The 24,481-nt window shown below is 41.9% G+C and overlaps 1 protein-coding gene across 5 annotated transcripts in view; it reads right to left on the bottom strand.

The window, feature by feature from the left end:
* ATP11A (ATPase phospholipid transporting 11A) overlaps positions 1–22,656 on the bottom strand; it is a 131,700-nt gene extending 109,044 nt beyond the window's left edge. For 4 of the 5 annotated variants that reach the window (XM_049834298.1, XM_049834299.1, XM_049834302.1 and 1 more), the window contains exon 1: positions 22,402–22,656. In XM_049834298.1, the coding sequence (XP_049690255.1) occupies positions 22,402–22,440 (39 nt within the window). In that variant the 5' untranslated portion in view covers positions 22,441–22,656. The remainder of the gene's footprint in view (positions 1–22,401) is intronic. The other variant, XM_049834300.1, reaches the window with a different exon arrangement.
* Positions 22,657–24,481: the final 1,825 nt, after the last annotated feature.

The following is a 24,481-nucleotide window of genomic DNA, read 5'->3' as shown; positions in this document are numbered from 1 at the left end:
GTATATATAGATATATGTACAATGCAGATCCCTCCAGCAGTCTGCCTAGTAGTCAGCCCCAGGATCCCAGTCTCTCCAGTTGCTGCCACCTGGATATAAGAGCCCCCAAGACCATAGACCCACTCCAGTTGCTGGTACAGACTGTCTCTCATGTGCCTGCACACGCAATTGGCTGGAACCCCCCTGATCCCCCAGCAGCCAAACCCCCATTGTCTCACCCTTAGAGACACACACATAGGTCTCACTCTTAGAGACACTCGGACCCCAGCAACTCTCTGGCAGCTGGTGGGACTCCCCTGGTCCCACCGATAGCCAGCTCCTCCCATGGCATCACCCTTAGGTACCACATGCACATCTATCTTCCAGGCTTGATCTCTGCTAGTGCTCACACACTCATTGATAGTGTATTCATCAGGGAGGCATCTTTCAAACAAACTGTGCTGCAATAGAAGCCTTCAGGGACTTCTGCAAAACAACCAGAAAAACAATACTTACTTCTCTTAGTTTCTTGCACTTCTTGACTCCTGATACATTCCAGATTCCTAGGTATCAGAAAGAGTTCTCTTTATGCAGCAGGGAACAGCATCTTTCAATAAGTGTCCTAACAACCAATCTCTGGAACTGCACCTAAGCATTCTCTTGGGTTTAATTTTTAAGTGTAAACTGATTAACACTGACAAGTGTTTAATTCTTCAAACGTTTTAAGTAGTTCAAGTATGAAACTAAAGTCCCAGTCCACAACATGATATGCTCTGATAAACAACTGAGTGTTTTATATGACTTTTAAAGTTTCACCCTCTCCCTGCTTCTCCTCCACACCAAACTGCAGCTCTTCACTTGCCTACCACTTTTCCATAAGATTTGTTTTTATTTTATCAGCCACATTAGACCACTGAAAGCATGGAGGGAGTTCAAGGACAACACAAAAGTCTACATGCACCTGCAACTAATCAACCAAAAGTATTCGAGAGTATTAAGACCTTCTACAACAAAAGCACTTGCTCAATGGACAGCCTGTTTCTAGCTTGTCCTTCTACTGAAAGCATAGCTTGCTGATCGTTAACCATTTTGGAAGAATCTGCTTCATCACGCTTTCTCTAGGATGCTTTTTAATCAGAAAGCCATCAAAGCTAGTAATTTTCCCCTCTTATTTTTCCCTCTCCTTATTTCAAGTAGTTAAACATAGCAAGACCAGTACTTTACTTCAATGTTCCTTTCTTACATCAGTCTCCTTACAATAAAAAAAAAAAAAAAAAAAAAAAAAAAAAAAAGAGGAAAAGCTCCACTAGAAGAGGAGCATATTCTGATATTCTGAAGTTACTCCACATATAAACAGAGTAAAACTGGTGGAATTTATGTTTGGCTCAATTTTATGAGAGCTTCAACACTCCATTCCCCACAAGCAACCCCATTTTAGCACTTTGAAGAATCACAAGTATACTCAAGGTTAAAACTCAAAACTTGACGAAGAGTGCAGACCACTTAAGAGCTGAAGTCAGATCAATTCTGCAGTTAGCTTACCAAGTGGTAAATGGGCTTTGAAGGCAGCCCTGGACAGGAAGGCTCCTACGTAAGATACAGGATTTTCCTCCAACCTGGAGGAAATAATGAGGCTTCCTACAAAAGAACAAACTAATAGCAGAGCATGCTAAAATAACTTCTAGGAGGAGGTCTCAAAATGCAGACAGGAAAGGAGAGCAGAGAACTGCAAACATTTGCTTATAAAAGCCTCTTGAGCATGAAACCCAGGAAAGAAACAGGTTTCTCAGAAGCTCAGACACAGAGGCAGGAAAACCCAAGTGTGGATTCAACCAGACATGAGTCAGAAATTGGCTGTTTGTTTTGTTAAGCCATTTGCTTTTTCTGCAGTAGATACAGGAGGTAGCCTTAAAAAAAAAACAACACACAAAACAATCAAACACATTTTGTTATTTGGCAGAAGGACAAACTACTTCAGAAGCATAAGAATTGGTGCATTCAAATAAGGGAGACAGGAAGGGCTACTCAGGAAGAATATGGAGACTTGGAAGTGATACCTCTCAGTCATTTTTCATTTCCTCCTCTGAACATCTATATCCTTGGTATCTACAGCACACACATTGTTTCCACAGAAACAGTTTTATATGTATATGTGTGTGTGTACACACATACATACATACACACAGTATAAGGTCACATCTTTATTCCCCAAAAAAGAAACAGCTTAAAATAGTCAAGTCTGTTCCATGGGATGTTTCAGAACACAAAAAATTAAGTCCTGTAACTTTTTCAAGGTCCAGCAATATTAACACACACACATCTGCTACCATGTCTTTCATTAAGGATACAGCATGCAAAACAACTGTTAGAAAGTTAACTAGCAGGCTCTATTTCAGTCCCCCAACAGACATCAGGAGTTGGCAGAAAGATTGCATACCACTGGCAGAAGTTGTTTTCACATCTCTTCTATGGAAGGATTATTGCCATGAAAGAGGTAAGTTTGATTTCATCATATTTCTTGCATCTAATAATGCCCACCACTTAAATACATCCCACCACCACATTTCTGAAGCAAGCCACAGTAGCTTTAAGCCAAACCTAATGACCAATTCAAAAAAGAAATCATTAAAACCTCTAATGTTCTTATAATATATTTCATAGTATTCATGTGTATTTAATAAGACCAGGTTATAATTTAAAATTTAAATTAAAAAAAATCTCAATAGCAAGGATTTTATCTTTCTGTCTTACCCAAAACAGAAATATAACAGGCTCATAAAAACAGAGGAACTATCAGCATTTTCAGAGGTGGTATTACTTGAAGAGTAATCTAATGTCTGTGCTTTGAACTACTCTTTTGAAAGGTCACTTCTACAGAAGTGGAAAACAGACAGCCAGATACATGCACACACTGCAACGGCTTTAGAATGGCTTTATTTTGAAGGAAAACAAAGGAAGACAGTACTGCAATCCCAGTAAGATGCAATATAAAGCAGGAACTTCATTTTTACGAAGCTTAACTTCCGTGGGTCTACTTTGCATCTGTCTTTCCCCATTTGGAAAAAAGTGAATTTGGATAATTTATGTTAAAAGTTGCTGGACACATTCATGTATTTCTAAAGATAATATTGTGCTTTCACTCCAGATACACTTGAACTTATAAAAGGCAACTTATATTCTTGTTTGGAGCATAAGCAGCAAGAAAGGAAATTAATACTAGTACATAAAAGTCAATCCCAACATCAAAAGTAAACTGTAGAGTTGAGGCATAAAAGTATGTTTGAGTTTTTTACTTAAAAAACGATTATTCCTCTCAGGCACAGCCCTCATTTGTTTGCCTGGTAATCTTGCTCATTCCCTTTTTTAATGCTCTAAAAACTACAATGCCTTCTCACCAGACCAGGATTACATTTAAAAGCCTACAGTGAGCTGGGTAAGGTCCTTCTTGGCCTGTGTCTCCCATCACTACCGCAGACTCAGTTTTGAAATATTTATTATGCCTGAAGAGAGCCGTGGTCCCAGGGTGGGTGGGAGAACCACCTATGAAAATGGTAATGCTGAAAGGAAGCACATTCTCAGCGCACAGCTACCTTCTCAAATGGCAGACCCTTGCTGTGAGGAGTAGGTAAGCTCCTACCTTCTGAAGATGTCTTCACATCTTTCCTCAGTTTTATCACTCTTCATTCCATGCAACAGAAATGGAACAGTAACAGTGAGGAAGGGGAGAAGGGCCAGGTATCAGGTCTCTCAACCAATAAAACATCCAAGGGCTTGCACTGTCTCAGGCTTTGTGTCTCAGCACCGAGGGGAACCCACACTGTTGGGTTTTTTTCCTCTGTAACAGCTTTGGTCTCCTGTACCTTATATACCTCACTACTTCTGTTCACTCCTCCCTAGTCTCAACCAGTCTGAATACTTTTCTTTTGCATTTGAACAAAGAAGGAAGAATACTTTTCACAAGTTCTGTTACACACTCAAAGCATCAACCACACTTGCTTCATGTGCTTTCCCCTTACACTGAAGCTGTAGCTATACCAATAATCATTGTCATCTTTCAATACTAGTAAGTGACAAGGGGAATTCATGTTCCCATGAGAGTTGATAGCCATGTCTACCATCCTAAAAAATACTTTTTTTTTTTTTTCTAAAGTGACAGTTCCATTGTTTAGACTTTCAAGCAAACAATTCTGGAGAAAAGGAGGCTGAGGGGAGACCTTATCGCTTTCTACAACTACCTGAAAGGAGGTTGTAGTGAGGTGGGTACTGGTCTCTTCTACCAAGTAACTAGTGATAGGATGAGAAAAGATGGCCTCAAGTTGCACCAGGGGAGGTTTAGATTGGATATTAGAAAAAAATTCTTTACCAAAAGGGTTGTCAGGCATTGGAACAGGCTGCCCAGGGAAGTGGTGGGGTCACCATTCCTGGAAGTGTTCAAAAAATGCATAGACATGGTACTTCAGAACATGGTTTAGTGGGCATGGTGGTGTTGGGTTGACAGTTGGACTTGATCTTAAAGGGCTTTTCCAACCTAAATGATTCTATGATTCTAATTCATGCTTTTCAGAAAAAGGATTACAAAGCAAGCCCTCCATAAAATTGAGTAAGCTGAAGCATGGAGCAACAGAATTTCCAAAAATCCAACTAGCACTACAGCTACCATCTGGGATGAAGATACATCACCCTCAGCCATAAAAGTGGGATTACTTAGATTATTTTTTTTTTATCATGCTTAAAACCCACCTACACCATTTATGTCTTAACTCAACTAAGACCATTACTCCTGCCATCTATGTATCATAAACCAAACAAACCCAATCTCCTTATATGCAACATTTCATAAATAATTTAGAATGGCAATTTCATTTCCTTTAGATCAGGACTTTAGCCTGTTGAGAACAAGAAATCTTTACCACTCTTATTAAATATTTACTATATGGCTGTTCTGGCATCATCACAAGAAACACTGCATACAAATGTTATGGATTAGAAAAATACAAAAGCTACATTTAAAACATTTAAAGGATGCTGGCAAGAGGACAATAGCTAGGAAATGCAAATAAAGCTGAGGGCCTAACTTTCACTGCTGATTCCTTCCAGGACAAAAAGCAGTCCCACAAGACAGCTTAACCCTTTGCTTTAAGGTCAACATGCATCAAGTAGTTTTCCATAAAACAGACATTTCTCACTACCTGAAAAAAGTAAAACATTTTTAGTGAAACAAACAAAAAACCCAATCAACTTGTTTCCCCATACAGCTTTCCATCAGTGTATGTTACAAACCTAGAAAGGTTACAAGTGTTTACCAACTTCATGTATGCAATGAAAGTATACCTACTCTACCAGCAACATTTCTACCTTCAGAACAGCAAACCTAACAAATCCAACTAGGAGTGTAACATCCACAAGACAACCCATAAGATGATGCAGAATGCAGGGCCCTTAAAGTAACACACTATCTTCAGTATCCCGTCCCCTGTCACCAAAGGAAAGTTTCAACCTTACATTAAATTTATTGTTTCACGAAGCTTTTACATAGCTGTTCTGGCAAAGCAACAGGCACACAGCACAATAATGAGACTTCACAACCCCATTGGAACTTTCAGATTTAAAAGCACAGCTGCCTATTCCAATTGAAAGAGCTACAGCTTGCACTGCAGCAATAACCACCACAATTGCTGGCTTCTGGCAGGACTCAGCACATGCTGCAAAGCAAAGATTTTTCCCAGTGAGTCTCCAGTAAGAGGCCAAAGGAACACACTTCCCTCAGCTACTTGCTCTCTACAAAACTCTTAAAAGACACTATTAAGTATCACAACACCCTGCAAACCACGTGCCTGTGATAACAAGCTTCCAGATTTTAAGTTTTGTTTGAAGTGAAGCAGTAGCAACCACTGCCTTCACAAAAACTTCCCAGCCGAAGCATCAGATCATTACTCAGATAAACAAAAATCTTCCAGAACAGACCTGAACAAGACCAAAATAATGCTGGCTGGGAATGTTTTCAGGTGATTCTCCCAAGTATGAAGCTTGCTTTCTAGCTAGTAGGCCAGGCCAAAGTTTCAAGGCTTTCGGTCTCAGGACAGCAAGGCACCTATTTCAAAAAGATACCTTTATTTTTTAACCCGCTTCCTAGCAACAAGCAACCAGGCAGCAACACTGACCATTCTGCAATCCATTTCTCAGAGCAGAGGGTGAACACACTAACATTCTTCCCCCACTGTAAAGACTGAAGAAGCCCTGAGCTACCATAAGCTAATTGCTACTGTGCTCAGCATCGGCTTTCAATCCTCTTCTGCTGCCAGTCTGAATTGCCACTTTCAAATGCATCAATCAGACAGATACCCACTAAATTAGGAACTGCACTTCTTCCTAGCACAGCCTGCCAAGACAGCTGCACTGTTTTCTGCACTAATGACTTGAGAAGGTACTAAAATAAAGTTTTGGCACTGATGTCAACCCAGCGAAGGTACTCCCATCATTACTGGAGATGGCCATCATTGTGTTTTTAGTATAAGAGTGTCATGCAAAAATATATTTAGTAACCTAGTATAGCATAACCCTTTCAATCGTATGCTTTAGCTCAGTTTGAGGGAGATAACAAAAGCATGTTTTGTTGGCTGTACTTTGGCAAGCACTAAAGGCAGTTGGATCTTCAAAGGACACGAGGGTCAATTTATCCCTCCTGCATAAGGCCCACCACACAGCAACAGCTGATTTGGTCAGCTGGGGACCAGATGACCCAAATCAGACTGTGGGAAGGAGGGAGGCAATTTCTCTGTTAGGCCAGGAAAACTCATTTGGAGATCACAGTGTTGTTTCCTGTAACTTCTCAAAAGGAATGCATATGAGAAGATAGACAAGCTTCAGCACAGAACCACAGAGAAGCCCTACTGACATCAGAATACAGGCTGAAGGAGGACAGCTATGGAACAATGCACCAGGAGACCTGAGCAGAAAGAGACCTATAAGAAAGGCTTTACAGAAGAGACAGGAAGCATAGTAAGATCAGCTGAGGTGGCACTAAAGGGAAACTGAGGCACCAGAACAGGATGCATCTGGGCTTAAAGACCAGTATATTATTCTGAGATAGTGCACAGAAAAACAGAGCGTCCTGAACCACCTGCAGAAGAAGCAAAGCTGGACAAACTGTGCTTCAGCAAGCCATGTGAGGCTGTTAGATACCATCCAGAGCAAGGGTTGTATACTTTCTGGTATCAATTATAGCTAAAACCCAGGCTCAGAATTTAAGCCTTTTCAGGAATGTCTCCAGTGTTTTAAAGGCTGCTGGCAAGCAGACTGCACACCCATGAACTGTGCAAGGTGAGACCAGAGGTTTTAACATATTTACTAATGAAAATAAACATTTTTAGCAAAAAGCAATAGCTCACTTGTTTTATGTAAACAGATGGAAAGGCTAAGCCCAGTATGGAAGGAGTATCATTAATACTTCAGAAGTCTTCTTCAAAGAGAGGAAGAAAAATCTTCTTCCTGAAGTAGTCTGTCAAAGCTTCCAGATCCTCTTTTAGAACACACCTCTCAAGAGTGCATCTCACAATGTAAATCACTTAAGCTGGTAGATTCACTTTGCCTTTTTTTTTTTTTAGAGCAAACTACAATCAGGAGGAGGAAAGCTGGCCTAATTCACCAATTTAGTGGTCAAGTTTTAAATAAAAGTTCCAGCAAGCTTCAATTGACCACGTAAGTGGAGAACAGAAGTATTTATAGCTTGCTGTCCCTCAGCCACCAGCTCAGAAACCACAGAAGGACACATTACAGCACATGACTTCAAGCACATGATATTAAGTGCTCAAGCTTCTCTTTCAGCCAAGGACTCCCTCTGTTCTATAGAATATTCTTTCACCTTCCTTCTCGCTTTAGTGTTTTAAAACAGAGATAGAAACCCATTGCATTAACACACCCCAAACTATTTTAAGACAACCTTAGTCAGGTACACCGAGATCAAGGGGGTCTTACTTCCATACTTTTCTTCCGAACAAATAACCTTCACTACCTTTTACTCAAGGCCTCAGAACCTTTCCTGAACTCGTCAGCTCTTAACCCAGTAAGAAGTCCTTCAAGAACAGCTTACAGGCCATTATCATGATCCAGTATTTTTTTTATGATAATGGCATTGAATAAGTAAGTCTGTTTATACAGACATCTAGAGTTGATGGTATTTTCCATCTTCTTTCTACCATTCCCACACCTCCCCAAACTGAACACTCATGTAGTTTCAACACCTAAATGTAGCTCTCAGAGCACATGCACCCAAAGTCAGTGCTCCATGGTGACACAACTATCTTGTCATGAAAGCTGAGACCAAACAGTTTAGTCTCGAGGGTACAAGCTTTGTCATACTATTTGTTACTAATTAAAGTCTAGTAGCTCTTCTTTTCCAGCCTCTCAGGTCACACTTACACATAAGTGGCTTCCACATTAAGTTATAGACATGTAGCCTCTTCAGGTTCCAGAAGAGTTTCCCATCCACAGCTCCCCACCCACTTAATTCCTTACTACCATCCTCTTTCACAGAGGTTTGGGCTTCTTCAGATATTACAAATATCTGAATTAAGGAACACGTATCAGTCAGCTTAACAAATTACTCAGTAATCTGAGAAAAACCCATTGTTTATGGAAAAAGGTTTCAGAATAGCCACATGAGCAACTAAAGCCAGTAGAGAGTGATGACAGTAACTGGGTATAGGCTGACTGCAGTAATTTTTCTTTAACTGGAACAACAGGAACCAGGAGCAACACTTTAACCTGGTCAGGTCCACAACTATTAGAGCCTCAGCTCCGCCTACAGCAGTTTTTACTGAGCAGATGAACACAGGGAAGTTGTTGTGAACCCATATTATGACAATCTCGAAGCATACCAAGCAGTATAATTACTGCTTAGAATAACAACCTGTGGAGTCTGTAGGTTATCACTTTAAGATGTTATGCAGCTTCATCCACAAAGCCTGTTTTAAACTAGGATGTCTTATTATTACCATCTGCTCAGAGATTAAATCCAAGATGGCTGCAAAAGAGGCAAGAAAGTATTTTCTCCTTTAAATTAACACTAAGCAGAAGTCAACAGTTCTTATTTTAGAATCAGAATAATGCAGGTTAGAAGACTAGTCTGACATTAACAAATTTTTTTGTTGCCTGTTTTAGAAATACCAAGTTTAAATAATTATTTTCAGAACAAATTAATTACAAACATCCTTAGTGAAACAGATCACATATACCTTGTCTTCATGCAGAGAAAACCTTGATTTTTAGGCATCTGACACTGGCCTTCACACTAAACCAAAGAAACCTTCCCTTACCAGTCTCCCACAGTTGCCTGTGAGAGTTAAAGGTGCTATAGGCTTTCACAATCTTAACAAAGGATTCCTGTGCTGGCTAGCATCCTTATTTCAATCAAACATGTTCTAATATACACATGGGAGGAAATGCTAAGCATATAATGGCTTTCCATTTTCCCCCAAGTCATTACGCTTTGATTGCACTTAGAACTTTGGGAAGATCGAGCCACATGACACACGAGTGCTACAAGAGAGTGCACATCACAGGGTTAGTTTGTGGAGGAAAGACTGGAGTTATTTCCTGGTTGGTTGGTTTTTAAGTAACATTCCCTCCAGTATGTAGTCCCCCAAACGCTTCTCCTCATTCCATAAATCATAAAGCTTCTTGACATTTATATGAAGTGTTAACTCCCACCCCTCTCCCAATTACTTCTTTTCTGATGCCAGATGCTACACACAAAACAAGCCAGTGTTCCATGGATGTCAGCAACTTGTCAAATCAGCCCTGACTCATCAGTCATTGCTCTGGGATGTCACTGCATCTCAGATAGAAGCACCATCTAGAACCCTGGCACTTGGCAGCACTCTTTCCCTCAGTGAAACTTGCTACTACTTTACCCATTTCAGCTTCAAACCCAGAGCAACAGTTACCGTTTTAGGAATATACCCACATATACTCATTGCCCAAAGGTTTGTCACTCAGAGTGAAGGAAAACAGGTATCTATCAACAAGCCAGCAGCACATCCAAAATAGAAGGGAAAAGAAAGGGCAAACCTGTCTCTACTGCCAGAGTCCCTTCTGACAGATAACAAGAGCTGTATATTGCTGCATCAGCCTGCTTAACATTTCTGCTTTGGTCTTTTCTATGTACTACGAGAAACTGAAGAGAAGTCCAGATCACACTTTTCATCAGTTCAAGGAAGTGACAAGATGCGGCTGCCTGCAGCCAGCAACAATGCTACAAACGTGCTTTTCTACTCCTTTTTCTGCTTTTCCCCTGTGCATCTCCAAGACACAGGTATGAATTTGACAGTGAAGAGTGCAGTGGAACTTTCCCCCCCTTATCTTAATACTCTTCAAAGATCAGCCAAGAGCCACATAACCAAGCAGATGCTATTGTGCAGCAGAAAGAAGTCATTCTAAGCAGAATTAAGTGGTCTGACTGGGGACACAGGAAGAAGGCAAGAAAAGTCAATGCTACAGTCTTACTAGCCTTAAATGTTTTCAAGTATTTGCAGTTGTCTCACTTAATGACTCACCTACAACCATGAGTTAACCAAACTTTGTTTGGCTTGGCATCATTTTTTTACAGGCAAAAAATCAAATGCATGTGTAAAAGCATTATTATTTTCAGTTTTAAATATTTTATAATTTGTTAAATGCAGGAAAATAGCAAAGGAATACTGATATTCTAATTCTACAAGCCCAGCAGAAACCTAGCCTCAAGTCATTTTTTTAATGTATTTAAAAAAAAAACACCACACATTTTTTATATATCCTGACATGAAAGCTCTTTGAACGAGTTACAGCAGATACCATTAAGAGTAGAAATGCTCAAGGTAACTTTTTCACTTCTTAGGAGGAAGTCAGGGGCTTAAGAACCTTCCCTTAAGAAAAAAATATAAGCCTTTCAAATTTGAGACCTCCTGGGCTGAAAGAGATAGGAGACTGCAAAACCACAGTCCAGACTGCCTTTTATAAACCTGTGTTTTTATACCTGCCCATGTTCACTGTGCACTGCTTCACAAAAGCATGTGAAGCTTTCCTATTGCTTCTATGTCATTACAGCCATTAAGCATGGAAGTGTAGCCTCCTTATGTCAGGAAAAACTTACAGCATCAAGACGTCAACGTATTCATGAATCATCTTAAAGTGATCATGCAGGTCAGGGCTGAGGACAGAGCTTTTTTCATTTTCTCTTCATCTCTCCCCTCCCAGTGCCAATACATAGGCACCTCCTACCAAATTAGGCCACCTGCTCACCTGACAACTGTAAATAGTAAGCAGTCAGGTAACACTGTTTAAGAGATTACAATACTACAGCATTCACGAGTTATGATAACCCCATGGGTTAGTTTTGGGTTTTGGTTGGTTGGTTGTTGGGGGTTTTTTTCATCTTAGAAAATGAAAGAATTTTGTAGTTATGCTCAATGACTGTCATTAAATAAAATTATCTCAGCTTTAACCCACTTGCCCCCATGCTCCCAACTATGATATTAAAGACCAGCCGTATATTTAAATGGCTATATATGTGCTGTACAGAGGATATACATTCCTACGAAGAGCTTAAAGTCAACAAGAAAGAGTGGATTTGTTCAGAACCCCTAGAACTGCTTTAAGGTAGTCAGGAATTGACAATATGGTACAAAAGGATAAAAATACCAAACATTCTTAAAAATGAGACAGTATAACACATTTCAGAATCTATATATTGGATTTTAAACACTAAATTAACTTGACAATGTTTGTAATACTTGAGGTTACCTGAGAAATGTTTGATTATTTTTTTTTTAAGCCTAGATGAACAGAAGGTTTATATAAGAGTTAAGCTTTCCAAAGTTCATACTAGTGGTCAGGAGGCTAGAACATGAAAGATTAAGATAACTCTTAAGATCACACTTACTGTTAATTCCACTGATAGATCAAAGAAAAGGAAACTACACATAATTTACTGGAAAGAAGATGCAGCTCTTCTGTAACACACACATGTGCTGGTGCATTAAACACCAATGAACAACACCACCATTTCAGTACATTCCCTGTTTACAGAGAAAATGATGAGCATTAAACTAAAGAAAAGCACTAACATCAATCAATCAAAATCTGCTTATAGTCTAAATCTTTCTAACCAAAGCAAAATGTCCAGCCTTGTTTACATTATATTTCTGCTAACATCAGCATATAAGTCAATTATTCTTTTAGTTATGATTTGGTCAATAAACAGTTTTGAGCCTACCTTTGCAGTATCCTCTCTCATAACTATCATATTTCACATAATGAAAGAGACTTTTTCTACATAGGCACATTTTATAGTAAGATTAAATGGCAGCCTGGTTTTTAAGAGCTTTCGTAGTAGCTAATTTTAAATAATGTCTTTTCCCTCTGAAAAAAAATATTTAAAAAAAAAAATCACAGACTAAGCAGGTCAACTCTCCCAACAACGTTTCCTCCACATTTGTTATACTCTACCCAAAACTCATCCAGTGATTGATATGCCATTTCTGTTACTCACCAGTACAGTTTGATACGAGGCCCATCTGCACAGCTAAAATCATAATGATAGTCTAAGAGGTACCCGGATTAAAACATCTGAAGATAGAAGGTGTGCAAAGGCACAGCATCAAACCAAAGCCATAGGCAAGACACCAAATGTATTTTAACAGAAGACCACAACTCTCCTTGAAGTCAACTTTGGGACCCCAGAGCCAAACACTCCACTGCTGATTCAGATCCACCTCAAGAGAGGCCACTTATATTCATTATGAGTGGCATAAAATAGTTATACAAGCACAGATAATGAATACTGTGTTTGTACTTCATTATAATCATTTGTGCAAACAACTCATTAATAGTACTTTGAAAAGATGTGAAGGGCTATGTAAAATGCTAAGCATGAACTGCAAGTTGCTAATGCAATTCAAGTAACTAGAAATCCATTTCAGTTCATCTACATGTCTACTTCACAATGTAAATTAGAAGCATTGGAAACAAAAAAACGGGTAAATGGTTCAGTCAATTCCTTCCCTCTCCCCAGTTCATCCACACAATTCTCTCTAGACAAGTACTGCATACACAAAGTTTCTTTTTCTGCATATAACTATATTGATTAACATTAATTTTGCAAAACTTTATTGGCGCATCAGCAGATGTGCTTTTCAGAAGATTTCACAACATCCTATCTTAGTGGTGAAGTAGAGGAAGAGCCTAATTGTCCTTAATCCTCTATTTAAAATAGGTTAGATGAAATCCTCTTTCGACTAAAGCAAAGAGATTAGTCAGTGCCACCAGGAAAGAGAAACACTACTCCCCCCCTCACCCTGCCCCGTATGTAGATGAGTTTAATGATTAATGAAGGAAACAAATTAAGCAGTCTCCTATTTCAAAAAGGGACATTAGTCTACAGATAAGAGCAGAATAAATGGAAAAGTGTCCCTGTGAAATCTCCAATTTCTTAAGCTTTCATGCTTGTAGTAACTACCATGATAATGTGTATAAGAACAAGCATCCCAGAACACAGTTTCACAGTATACCTCAGTAACCAGACAGAAGAGCTAGTATGAAGCCCTGCCCCCCCCCCCCCCCCCCCCGTTTTTTTTAAATACTAATTCACAGCTGGATCCTTGGTAAATCTTAGCATGAATCTTGACATTGCCAAATGAACTGCATACAATTTCAGGAAGTACATGAGAACACATCTGTGTATGAATGCATGTGCATGTATGCAGATGGAGGAATAAAGGGGGAAGTTGAGGGTAACAGAAGCAGCAGTGCACGATACTTAAGTAACAGTAAAAAACCAACCCTACAACAGTCATTACAGGCTTATGTCCACACCCAGTTTTCTTCCTGTGACATAATAATTTTATTACCTGAAAACATTAAACTACCCTTACAACTTCTCTCTACAGAAGAGCTGGGCAATACTCTCATCCCTGTCCTAAGGAAAGATGAATGTGCAGAGAAATTAACATCGAGATCCACAAAGATATTTAGGTGCCTTATCAGCCTGTGGTCTTCCATGATGTTCCAGACAAACTCCCCAGCTACTGGCTCATCCCATCAGTCTCCTTGAAAAATCCAAGCTAGGGTGCCAGTTGCTTCCTAGAAAGAGTGCATTTTTAATATAGTACCATAACTACTCAACATTTACAAAATTAAAATCAAAGTTAAATTAAAAAAACCAAAAACACTTTTCATGATGACTCAGAGCATGTTTGTGCCACAGGCTTCTCAGAGTCATTACTAAGAGGAAAGGAGAAAAACAACTGGTGTCTGTGTGATACAGAAAAAGAATCCTTGGTTTGCCTTGTCTACCTGCAGCTGTTGCCATGGCAATTATAGCAGAGAAGATAATAGCATTCCAGTGTCATTTTGCCTCATTGCTCAGGATGAGCTTCAATTGAAATGTCCCTTGACAATTACACAAATAGAAATACTACATTATTGTGTGTAATGGTAAACCAGTCGAATAAGAAGCATTATTCTGGAAAAATATTATCTGACTAAAAGACTTGCATGAGGAGAGGCAGGCTATTTTGCTCAAAAAAAACCAAAACCAGTAAAGTTGAATCCAGTTGCCTAACAGGTGCTAAAACATCTGCTCAGTCTTTTCTGTGGCACATATTTCTCTCGGTCTCCTCTCCCCGCCACACCTGCACATGACATGGATGAGGCATCTCACTGTCAACCAGGTTGCAGGTCCTCAAAAACATAACTATTTTCTAGTCACACTTAAACCTAGTTAGATAAGTTTATTATCCCCATCTCAACAGCAGAAGCACTAGCCAGCTCTGATATTTGTGTTTTACTTGGCAGCCGAGTTACTGTTTTCTAAGTGGTTTGGGTTTAAAAAGCAGAGTCATTAGAAAAATCCCATTCCACCTTGCTATTATTCTTGTTTCAATTACTATTGCAGGACATGAGCAAAGAATGAATGAGCAACGGTGATCAGAGATACTAAGCTGTAAGTGTGCTACGTGGGTCCTTGCCCTCTTCCACTCCAAAAAGTGATTTTGAAAAGGCTTCCTGCTTTCAGTATTGATACTCTGTGGTGCTTTAGAAAAAGGCATAAAAGCAGAACTATATTAAATAATTTTTTCCTAAAAAAAAAATAATCAAAAAACATGCTATCAAAAACCAAAAGCAACCATGCAGTTCTCATCTCAGAAGAGACAAGTATTTTTGATGCTAAAAATGGCAAGGTTAAAAGTTCTTGATCTATTTTAAGTCACTGAAATACCTCTACAATTTAGATGCTCCAAAAGCATTTTCTACTACCAGAGAGTATCTGATGAGCACAGATGAGCAATATTTTGTAGTCAATAGCAACCCATTTGTAACACATACTCCGGCTTCCTGCAAGGGAGCTGTTTTACATACAGAATGTCCTATTTTCATTTGTTTGTTCTCAAAAGAGAAAGGAAATTATGTTTTTCTTGTGTAAATTAGCTAATTGATGGGGGGGGGGTGGAAGCAAAGCCCATGCAATTCTCCATGTTTATTGCCCCCCAGTAATAAATAATTGATGGGGGAAAGGGGGGGGGGGGGGGGCGGGGGCAACGGACCCTCGGATTATACTGAAATACCCTAAAAGCACATCACAAGAGTAACTACTAGTACACAAGAGCTAGTTAAATTTGCAGAAGTGCCAAATCCTGTCAGCCACATTCAATGTTCAGCAGAATTAACTTCTGAGGTAAGTAAAGCTTTCAAACTTTGCCTTTTTTAAATGACAGGCTGAAAAGTATGCAGGCAGCACTCCGTACAGACTCTTCCCCCGTGCCCTCCCCACCACCTTCACCCCACCCCCCAAAAAAGCCAATTAGGAGAATAACAAAGCAATGGTGCTTGGGGAAACAGGAATTCAGAAGTTATTCAAGACGTTAGATGCATTCTGTCGCACCTTCCACACCAGGAAGAACTAGTACCCACAGGGAAGCAGAGGTGGGAGATGGGAAGCATCTCAGGTTTCAAGAAAACACTGTGACACACTGACTTGCACAAGAGATAGCAAAAACGCATTACATACCAGGGACAGACACTTAAGAAAAGCAAGTTATTAACTGCTGACCTGTGAATACACACATAGCTCCTACTGAGAACACTTTTTGTACAATCAGGACAGTTTGCAGACAAAGAGTCTGTATATAAACGCATTTACATGACATTTAAAACAACTTAATATTTTATCAAATTATAACCATGGAATTAAAAAAAAAACAAACAGAAGCGCAACACAAACCTTTGACTTATTGTAAGTGACAGCTAGGAAGAAAACAGCGTTTTTGTTAACAGGCACCCTGACTAAGAAACATCTAGACAGCACTAGTTTGATACCAGTCTACAAGGGTGAAGAGAAAGCGGAATAACTACAAGCAAAAGCAAGAACTGGAATGCAAGAGTACCCTCATATGTATTAACTGATCCTAGATTTAGATTAACCTATCTTAGATTAACTGATCTTAGAAATGCTTGATAAATGCACTGTCCTTCCAGACACAAATAATTCCAGAGCACCAAGGCTTACAATTTCAGCAACTTTCAGGTCAAGGCAGTTACCAATGGTCAAAGCTAGATAAACAGAAAAAACCCTGAAGCTCAATATTAATTTACATCTAATAAGACTACAAACACAAGTAAAATACTTCAGAAATCTAATTAGAAAACAATTTTAGAATTATACTGCCAATAAAAACAACAAAATTGTCTAAACCAATGACCAAATGCCACAGGCTGCCATGAAATTTAGTAGAGAACTTGCTAAAAGCTGCTAACATAACTTCCTGGTTAGGCTAGTCAGTCATCTTCTCAAGCTATGATTAAAGTTGTCCCACTTCTATGGAAGTGAAAAATAAAGCATCCATTTGTAAACTCATTTATTCCAACCTCCCAAAGATTTTTCAGAAATATCTGCAGAACTAATAGGCCAGCACCTTCCCAGAGGCTGGAGCTGTAATAAAGCACTGCTCCTTCTGGAAGCAAATCTTATCTGCTGCTATACACATTTGGAGAAATTTACACAGGCAACAAATACTTCAGGATTACAGATCTCAATGTTAAGTAATAGGAGAACCTGAAAAAGGAGAAGCAATAAAGTGGCAGGATCTTTAAATATACTACATAATGCAAGCAAAACCGTTCAGTAATACAGACCTCTGACACAGTAGTATTTATTGTACAACCCAAAGCTGTCAACCTGGACAGGAGCATTTTCTGATGAGGACCAGCTGTCTTACAAATACAGACCAGACTGTCACTATAGGCTGCAAGACATTTAGCAACCATTTAGTGTCCAAACAAACATGCTAAGGAGTGTCATTTTTCCAGATTACCCTGATATATTCAAATCCACAATATTCACGGATATCCAAATCCACATTCAGCCATAAACAGCTATCATGAATACGTAAAAGACACACGCATGTTTTATGAAGGAAAGTAAATGTTAATTTTATGAAAGATAAGATGTCATCAAGACTTGTTTCAAGATTATTAGCCATCTCTTGACTATACAGAGGAAGAACTTCAGAATTCCCAAGATCAGCAAGAAATAAGTTAGAGAAAACCAATGCAACCGCAGTTAATACGAGCAGAACGCAGAACTTAATGATATCCACACAGTGTCCCAAACAATCTAACTATAAAACAGAAGCTAATCTTGTATGAAAACAGTTTTAATTATCATTGTATGCTTGTTTCTTCCCCTAAATACTGTACTGCTTAATATTAAGCTAACGAGTTCCTCTCATTACTCAGCACACAGCAGGCTCTGCATGACACTTACAGGACAGTACACACTAATTCCATATTCTCAGGCTATGAGGCTACCCTCCCAGGGGTAGCGCACATCATCTGGGAAATGCACAAACAATCCAAGGAGAAGACAGAGAAGCATATTATCTGATGCCAAAGCAACATCCAGAAAAAGAGGTTATATTTTTACAGAGTATGTGGCAAACAGTATACCCCCCTCCAAGGCAATTTTCATACTACCCCCACATAGCCATTATTCCCATTATTTGGGAAAGTAAATTAAACAATACAGTTGTCAAAATTTATCATATTTATCTTATTGTAGAAGTCTTATTCAGATTCTTGCTTGAGTGCACCCTCAGCAATTTTGCCAACACCACCAAGCTGTGTGGTGCGGTCGACACACTGGAGGAAAGGGGTGCCATCCAGAGGGACCTCAACAGGCTTGAGACATGGGCCCATGCAAACCTCATCAAGGTCAACAAGGCCAAGTGCAAAGTCCTGCACAGGAGTTGGGACAATCCAATGCACAAATAGAGGCTGGGCAATGAGCTGATCAAGAGCAGCCCTGTGGAGAAGCACTTGGGGGTATTAGTGGATGAAAAACTGAGTATGAGCCAGCAATGTGTGCTCACAGCCCAGAAAGCCAATCGCATTCTGGGCTGCATCAAAAGCAGCGTGACCAGCAGGTCAAGGGAGGGGATTCTGCCCCTCTACTCTGCCCTCATGAGACCCCCACCTGCAGTACTGCATCCAGCTCTGGGGCCCCCAACATAAGAAGGACATGGACCTGTTGGAGCAGGTCCAGAGGAGGGCCCCGAATCCCTGGAGCACCTCCCCTATGAGGAAAGGCCAAGAGAGTTGGGGTTGTTCAGCCTCGAAAAGAGAAGGGTCCAGGGAGACCTTATAGTGGCCTTCCAGTACTTAAAGGGGGCCTACAGGAAAGATGGCGAGGGACTATTTACAAGGGTACATAGTGATAGGACAAGGGGCAATGGGTTTAAACTGAAAGAGGGTAGATTCAGATTAGATATTAGGAAAAAAAATTGTATTGTGAGGGTGGTGAGGCACTGGAACAGGTTGCCCAGAGACGCTGTGGATGCCCCATCCCTGACAGTGTCCAAGGCCAGGTTGGATGGGGCTTGGAGCAACCTGGTCTAGTGGAAGGTGTCCCTGTCCATGGCAAGGGGGGTTGGAACTAGATGATCTTTAAGGTCCCTTCCAACCCAAACCATTCTATGGTTCCACATAGCGGAAAAGCTGTATATAAAGGCATTTCTATTTTGTTACTTAAAGATGCCTCTACTACAGCTCATACAGTTTTCAGCAGGAAAATATACAGAATAATCTCATTAGACGCAATTAAGAAAAGTTACTTTGCTATATTTCAGCTTGAAGGATCATGAAGATTTAGAAAATGACATTGAACTTTGTTTCACTGCACTGTCAGTGCAGCTGACATGAGCACCTTTTATATAGAAAGTTAATCTTCACCAACAGTTGTATAAATTGTGTATGGCGTATGGCTGCAGTAACGGTGATGGGAAATAAGAGCTGAAGTGAAAACAAAAAAAATTTGTAGGATGGATATGAGGAGGCATAACAACAGAACATCAATTTAGAAATTTAGTAAGAGAAGGACAGAGGCAGTGATGTCTAAAAGGCTACACCACCTCTTGGTGAAGAGATATGAACTACAGTATGACTAACATGCCAAACATGTATTTATTCAACCCACATCACTGAACTGTTCCAATGCCTGGAAGACAAAGGCAACACTCAATGCAGGTAAAGCAGCAGACAAATATTTGAAAATGCTAATGAAGAAACTGACTTCAACTTGAACTGACAGCACCCAGTCATCATTATATTTGCATAGGGCCTTAGAGATATGCACTATTTTGCATTGCCCAAGGACAGTGACTGCAACAACAGTAAGGGAAAGGGGAATGGGGGTACCTTCACAGCCAGGACAAGAACCCTGGTATTTAACTTATGCCTTTATGTCCTACAACATATAGTACAGGGAAGAAAAGAAATGATGCAGGACTCAGAAACCATCCTATTAGAAGTCTCCATTAGTACATCACATAGCGACTGTTTGTTATCCCAAGATCTCGCCATACCACTGGTAAGAGCTCCCAGCTACCTCAACAACATCTCCAGCCTGCATCCGCCAGGGTTCTCAGGATAATCCAGAGATTAGCCTGCTCTGGGAAGGACCTGCAGCTGAACAACTGCAGGACACAACCTGCAGAACAAAAATTCATAGTTCTAGGACCTCGATCACTGAATAGTTTCTGTACAGACTTTAACTAAACCCAAGCCTGAGCTTACTTTGATATAAGCACAAGACATACCTATCCTCTCTGACTCGCCTGCAGAAGTGTCACTACCTTGTCTCCCTAAAAAGCAGCTTGGAAAGAGGCAGGCACATCCACATTTGAGGCATAGCTGGTGTGGATAGAGCTCAGGTGAACAACTATGGAGTGATACTGCTACTGTGTATCTGCTACTCATGTACAGCAGCCAGTTTCAGGCCCAGCATTCAAACTATTAATTTTCATTTCCACTGCTGCAGTTGTACAAAAATAGTTGAGCCATGGAGATAAAAAAAAAAGAAAACACACAACACACACAGACATCAGTTTGCCACATCTTAAGGGCTGTACTGAAGCAATGAACACAAGTTTACTTACAGCAGCTTTTTTCAAAGTGATCTTTTCTTGGAAGAAAGGATTCAAAATTAAGAAACTGAAGGAATGCAAAAGAACAAGAAGCAACAGGTGAAAATGTACAAGGCAGCCAGGAACAGCTAGGCAATTATCTAGACATAGCCTATTGGCATGCATACATACAATACAGAAAGTCGTGTGATCTAGGAAATAGCAATGCTTCTTCACATGGAATGTAATAATGTTTCATTTAGCTTTCAGGCTGCTGAGTTACTCTCACCAGCAGTGAAGGAGGGTGATGACAGTCCACAACTTAAAAGCTCAAGTGCTTTATTTTCAACATGCTGTCTGCTCATGTAGAACTTCACCTTTTAAAATAACTACTGTAGCTACTCTCAAACCTGTTTCTTTCGTATTTGATGCTTAAGCCTACTTTGAAAGAGAGGTTAGCAACCATGTTATGCAGAAGAGACCACAGTATACTCTGTGCACAATGAATGCACTATTTGTACAGGCTCCAGATGGGAGCACATGGACACAAAAAAATCTTAAAGTGAATCCAACAGTTAGATCAGTACTGACAGATCACTACAGCCAAACTGATCCTGCCTGCTTCCAAACAGACCTCAGCACAGTTCACCTGAGTTTTGCATATTCACAGACACTACTGCTTCTCTTATACCTTATTATGAATATTCTCCTCCTTCCCTCAGGGCCACTTTCTAAGGATCCATATACACATAGCTGCTTTCAGTACTCACCTCTCCATTCCCTCCTCATCCCACATAATACCCTATTGTAAACAGGAAAAAAAAATCCACAGCACTTTTTCTTTTCTGAGTATGAACAGAGAAAAACAGCAGAAGTGAAAGACTTCAGTCTGTATTATGTGGCAATAGCTCTTTGCACGCACAAAACTAAGTGTATTTACTTTTGCTTGGTCAAAGCATGAAAGTTTCCTTACTTACAGTACTTCTTGCACGGGAAGAAAAGCTACATGTCTCTGAAAATCCCTATAATCTCTCCCCATCTCTTTTAAATTTCTTCCACACCCAAAAGCAGAAATTTGCAGTTTCCTGGTATTGGTGGTTCCCGACTCTTGTACTGTATAACCCTGCACTCACTGGCATTCCGCCAATTTACTAAAACTGAACACCATCCTAAGCACGTTAGGGGTTTGATGAAATGGGATTTGCACTCACTGACGCACCTCAACCTACACTGGGATCCACTCTAATGCACTACTGATTTGCTCTTTCGGACAGTATGGGTGCAGGAAAACATGCTGGCCAACAAGCAAGATCAACTCTCCTTCCCCAAAGTACACCAAGTTTAGCGCATTTGAATTTTACCACGCACATCTACAAAAACTTGGGACTATTCCGACCATCCGCCGGCATATTTAAATTGGACAATTCCACAAAACGCAGCTTGACTGAAACAACAAGGAAAGAAAAAAAAAAGGAAGAAAAGAAAGAAAAAAAAACAAGCCTCGAGGTTTTATCTGCCCTGATAACTACATACCTCAGCACGCTGTAAATCACAGTGCTTTGAACTTGGGTCAGCCCGTTCTGGTTTAGCGAAGGACAGCCGGGGAGAGGGGCTGCAGGGAACCCACGAACAACCGCTCCGTCCTCGTTTTCCCCAGGGAAATCACGCACAGCGGCCCCCGAGCCTCCCCCCCCGGCCACCCTGCCAAAGTCATGGGATCGCCAAACTCCTGACCGAGCCCTTTCGGTAAAACCCGGGGCCATGCAGCTCACCCCAACGGAGACCCGCTTGTTTTACAGCCTCGCCAGCTTCCCCTCCGCCGCGGCGGCGGGGGCTCTCCCACCCGCCGGGGCTGCGAGCTGGACGGTGAGGGCGGGAAGCCCCGGAGAAAGATTCCTCACAGGCGGCTCCGGGGCTGGCGGGAACCCGCCGCGGGCGAGGGGAAGGAAGGCGGCCCCACGGCGGGACGGGCCCAACCGGCGGTACTCACGTATCGGCTGACGAGGGTCCGGAGGAGGCTGCAATCCATGGCGGGCGGCCGCCGCTTGCCCGGGTACTCAGGACCGTGCCGCCGGTCGCTCGCCGGTGCCGCCGGGCTCCCTGACTCGCCTCACTTTCCACATGCAGGGAGCCGCGCTCGACCCACAACAAGACCGCTCTTACCCCCCCGGGTCCGCCTCTCACCGCCGTTCCCCGGCTAAGCCATACGCCCCCCGCCGCCGACGCCGCGGCGCCCCGCGGCCCCTCATGCCCCGGCGCCCCCCACCCCCACAACACTTTCTGCGGAGGGAAGGCGGAAAGGAAAGCCGCCGCCGCCGCCGAGTCGCCGCCTCGGCTCCTGGGAAGGGCTCGCCTAGCTCCCGCCTGCCCCCCCGCCGCTGCTTCACCCGCCCCCCCCTCACGGTCCAGCCCAGGGCTTTATCCCGCGGGCGGGGTGGGCCGCCCTCCCCTCACGTTAAACGGACCCGCCCGGTACCGGCCCCGCCTCGCGCCGGTCCCGCTTTGATCCCGCCAGGCGCCCGCGCGCCCCCCCCCCCCCCCCTCTCCCCGCCCCTTTCTCTCTCACAGTAACGCACGTCACGCGGGCTGGGCGGGCATGCGCGCGCGCCGGCAGCCCCGCCCCTCCCCTTCTCCTTTTCCACAGGCGGTCGCGGCGTGTGTGTGTGTGTGGAGCGGTGCGTCTCCGGTGTACCGGCGCCGTTAGGGGGGGTTTAACGGGGGCTGCCCCCGGGAGAGCGAGCATATAAACCTGCCGAGAGGAGAAAAAACCTTTAAAAATCTCCTTCTTCCCTTCGCTCGCCGTTCCCCCGGTGGTCTCTACCGGTGCGGGTCGCGGTGTGGGAGAAGCGAGGCGGGAACCCCACGCCGAGGGGAAGGTGAGGAGGCGGAGAGCCTTTCCGGGGAGCGCCCGGGGCGGAGGAGGTGTTGGCGGTCCGCCGAGCCCGCTGAGGGGGCGAGAGGCGTCCTCCGGTCGGTGGCCGGAGTGAGGGGACGTTCGTTCCGCTGTGGGGGCCCGCCGGAGCGCGACGTGCCTCCTGTTAGACCGCACCGACGTTTAAAGAACCGTTAACTGCTACCGCGCGGCAGGTCTGAATCGTATGAAAAGGCGAAAAAAAAACCCAAAACCAAACATTTCCTTCGCGCAGCCCTGACCGTCCCGGCGCCAGAGACACGGGGCGGCTGTGAGGGGCAGCGTCGTGTCTGGACGCGGAACGGATGGAAACGTTCGTAAAGTGCAGCAGAAACGGTCAAAGAAATCTCTTTTTCAGTGACTGAAGCCCAAAAGTGACAGCCCTAGTAAGCCGGCAGACACTAGAAATGACTTGTCGTAGGTGATGGGATAAGCAGAAGTCGGCACAAATGTGCACAATGACAAGAAGGAGCGTATCTCTGTGCTTTTTTTTTTTTTTTTAAGATGCCCGAAAGAACACCTTTAAAGGCCTTTGTGTTCCTCAACTGTTGTGCTTTCATGCCATTCGTACCAAAGGACTCAAGTTTGCAAGGATCTTGTGGGTAGTCTCATAATTTGTGCATTACTCAGTACAACTTAATATAAAACTAAGACTTAAAGCTCAATACTTTCTCCAAAATAATTGGAACGTCGCGATTTCATAAAATTCAGTATTTTACTTAAAAAGTTAGTTTAACCAAAAGCGTTTTATACTCATGAAAATCCGTCTTTAGCAGCAGTCACGTAAGCTGTCCTTCATCGCCTAGCTCGTAGCCAAAGCTAGGCAATTTTTGCTCCTTTGATTTTTGTGTTGTCACAATTCTGTAGTTCTCTGGGCACCATAAAATCTTCTAACCCAAAGACTACCTGAAATTCTAATACAACTAACATATGTAGAAAAAAACAGATTGCACTGCTTGAGATTGTCGCATAAATAGTAAGAGAAAGGACATCTGGCTAATTCTTTACAGGTCACCTTTAATTTAGATGCATTATATATGTTCAGCATTTTTTATTACTGGTTAGATTGCAAAATGTATAATTTAATGCACAGTAAGTGCAGTGTGGTCGAGCTAATGTTGCTATTCAAACTCTAAAGTGATGTTGGTCTAAAACCCAA

This window comes from Accipiter gentilis, chromosome 31 (genome assembly GCF_929443795.1).
Source record: "Accipiter gentilis chromosome 31, bAccGen1.1, whole genome shotgun sequence".
In the NCBI taxonomy this organism is placed as follows: domain Eukaryota; kingdom Metazoa; phylum Chordata; class Aves; order Accipitriformes; family Accipitridae; genus Astur; species Astur gentilis.
Note: the sequence above shows the minus strand (reverse complement) of the source record. Positions and strands in the feature narration are given on the sequence as shown.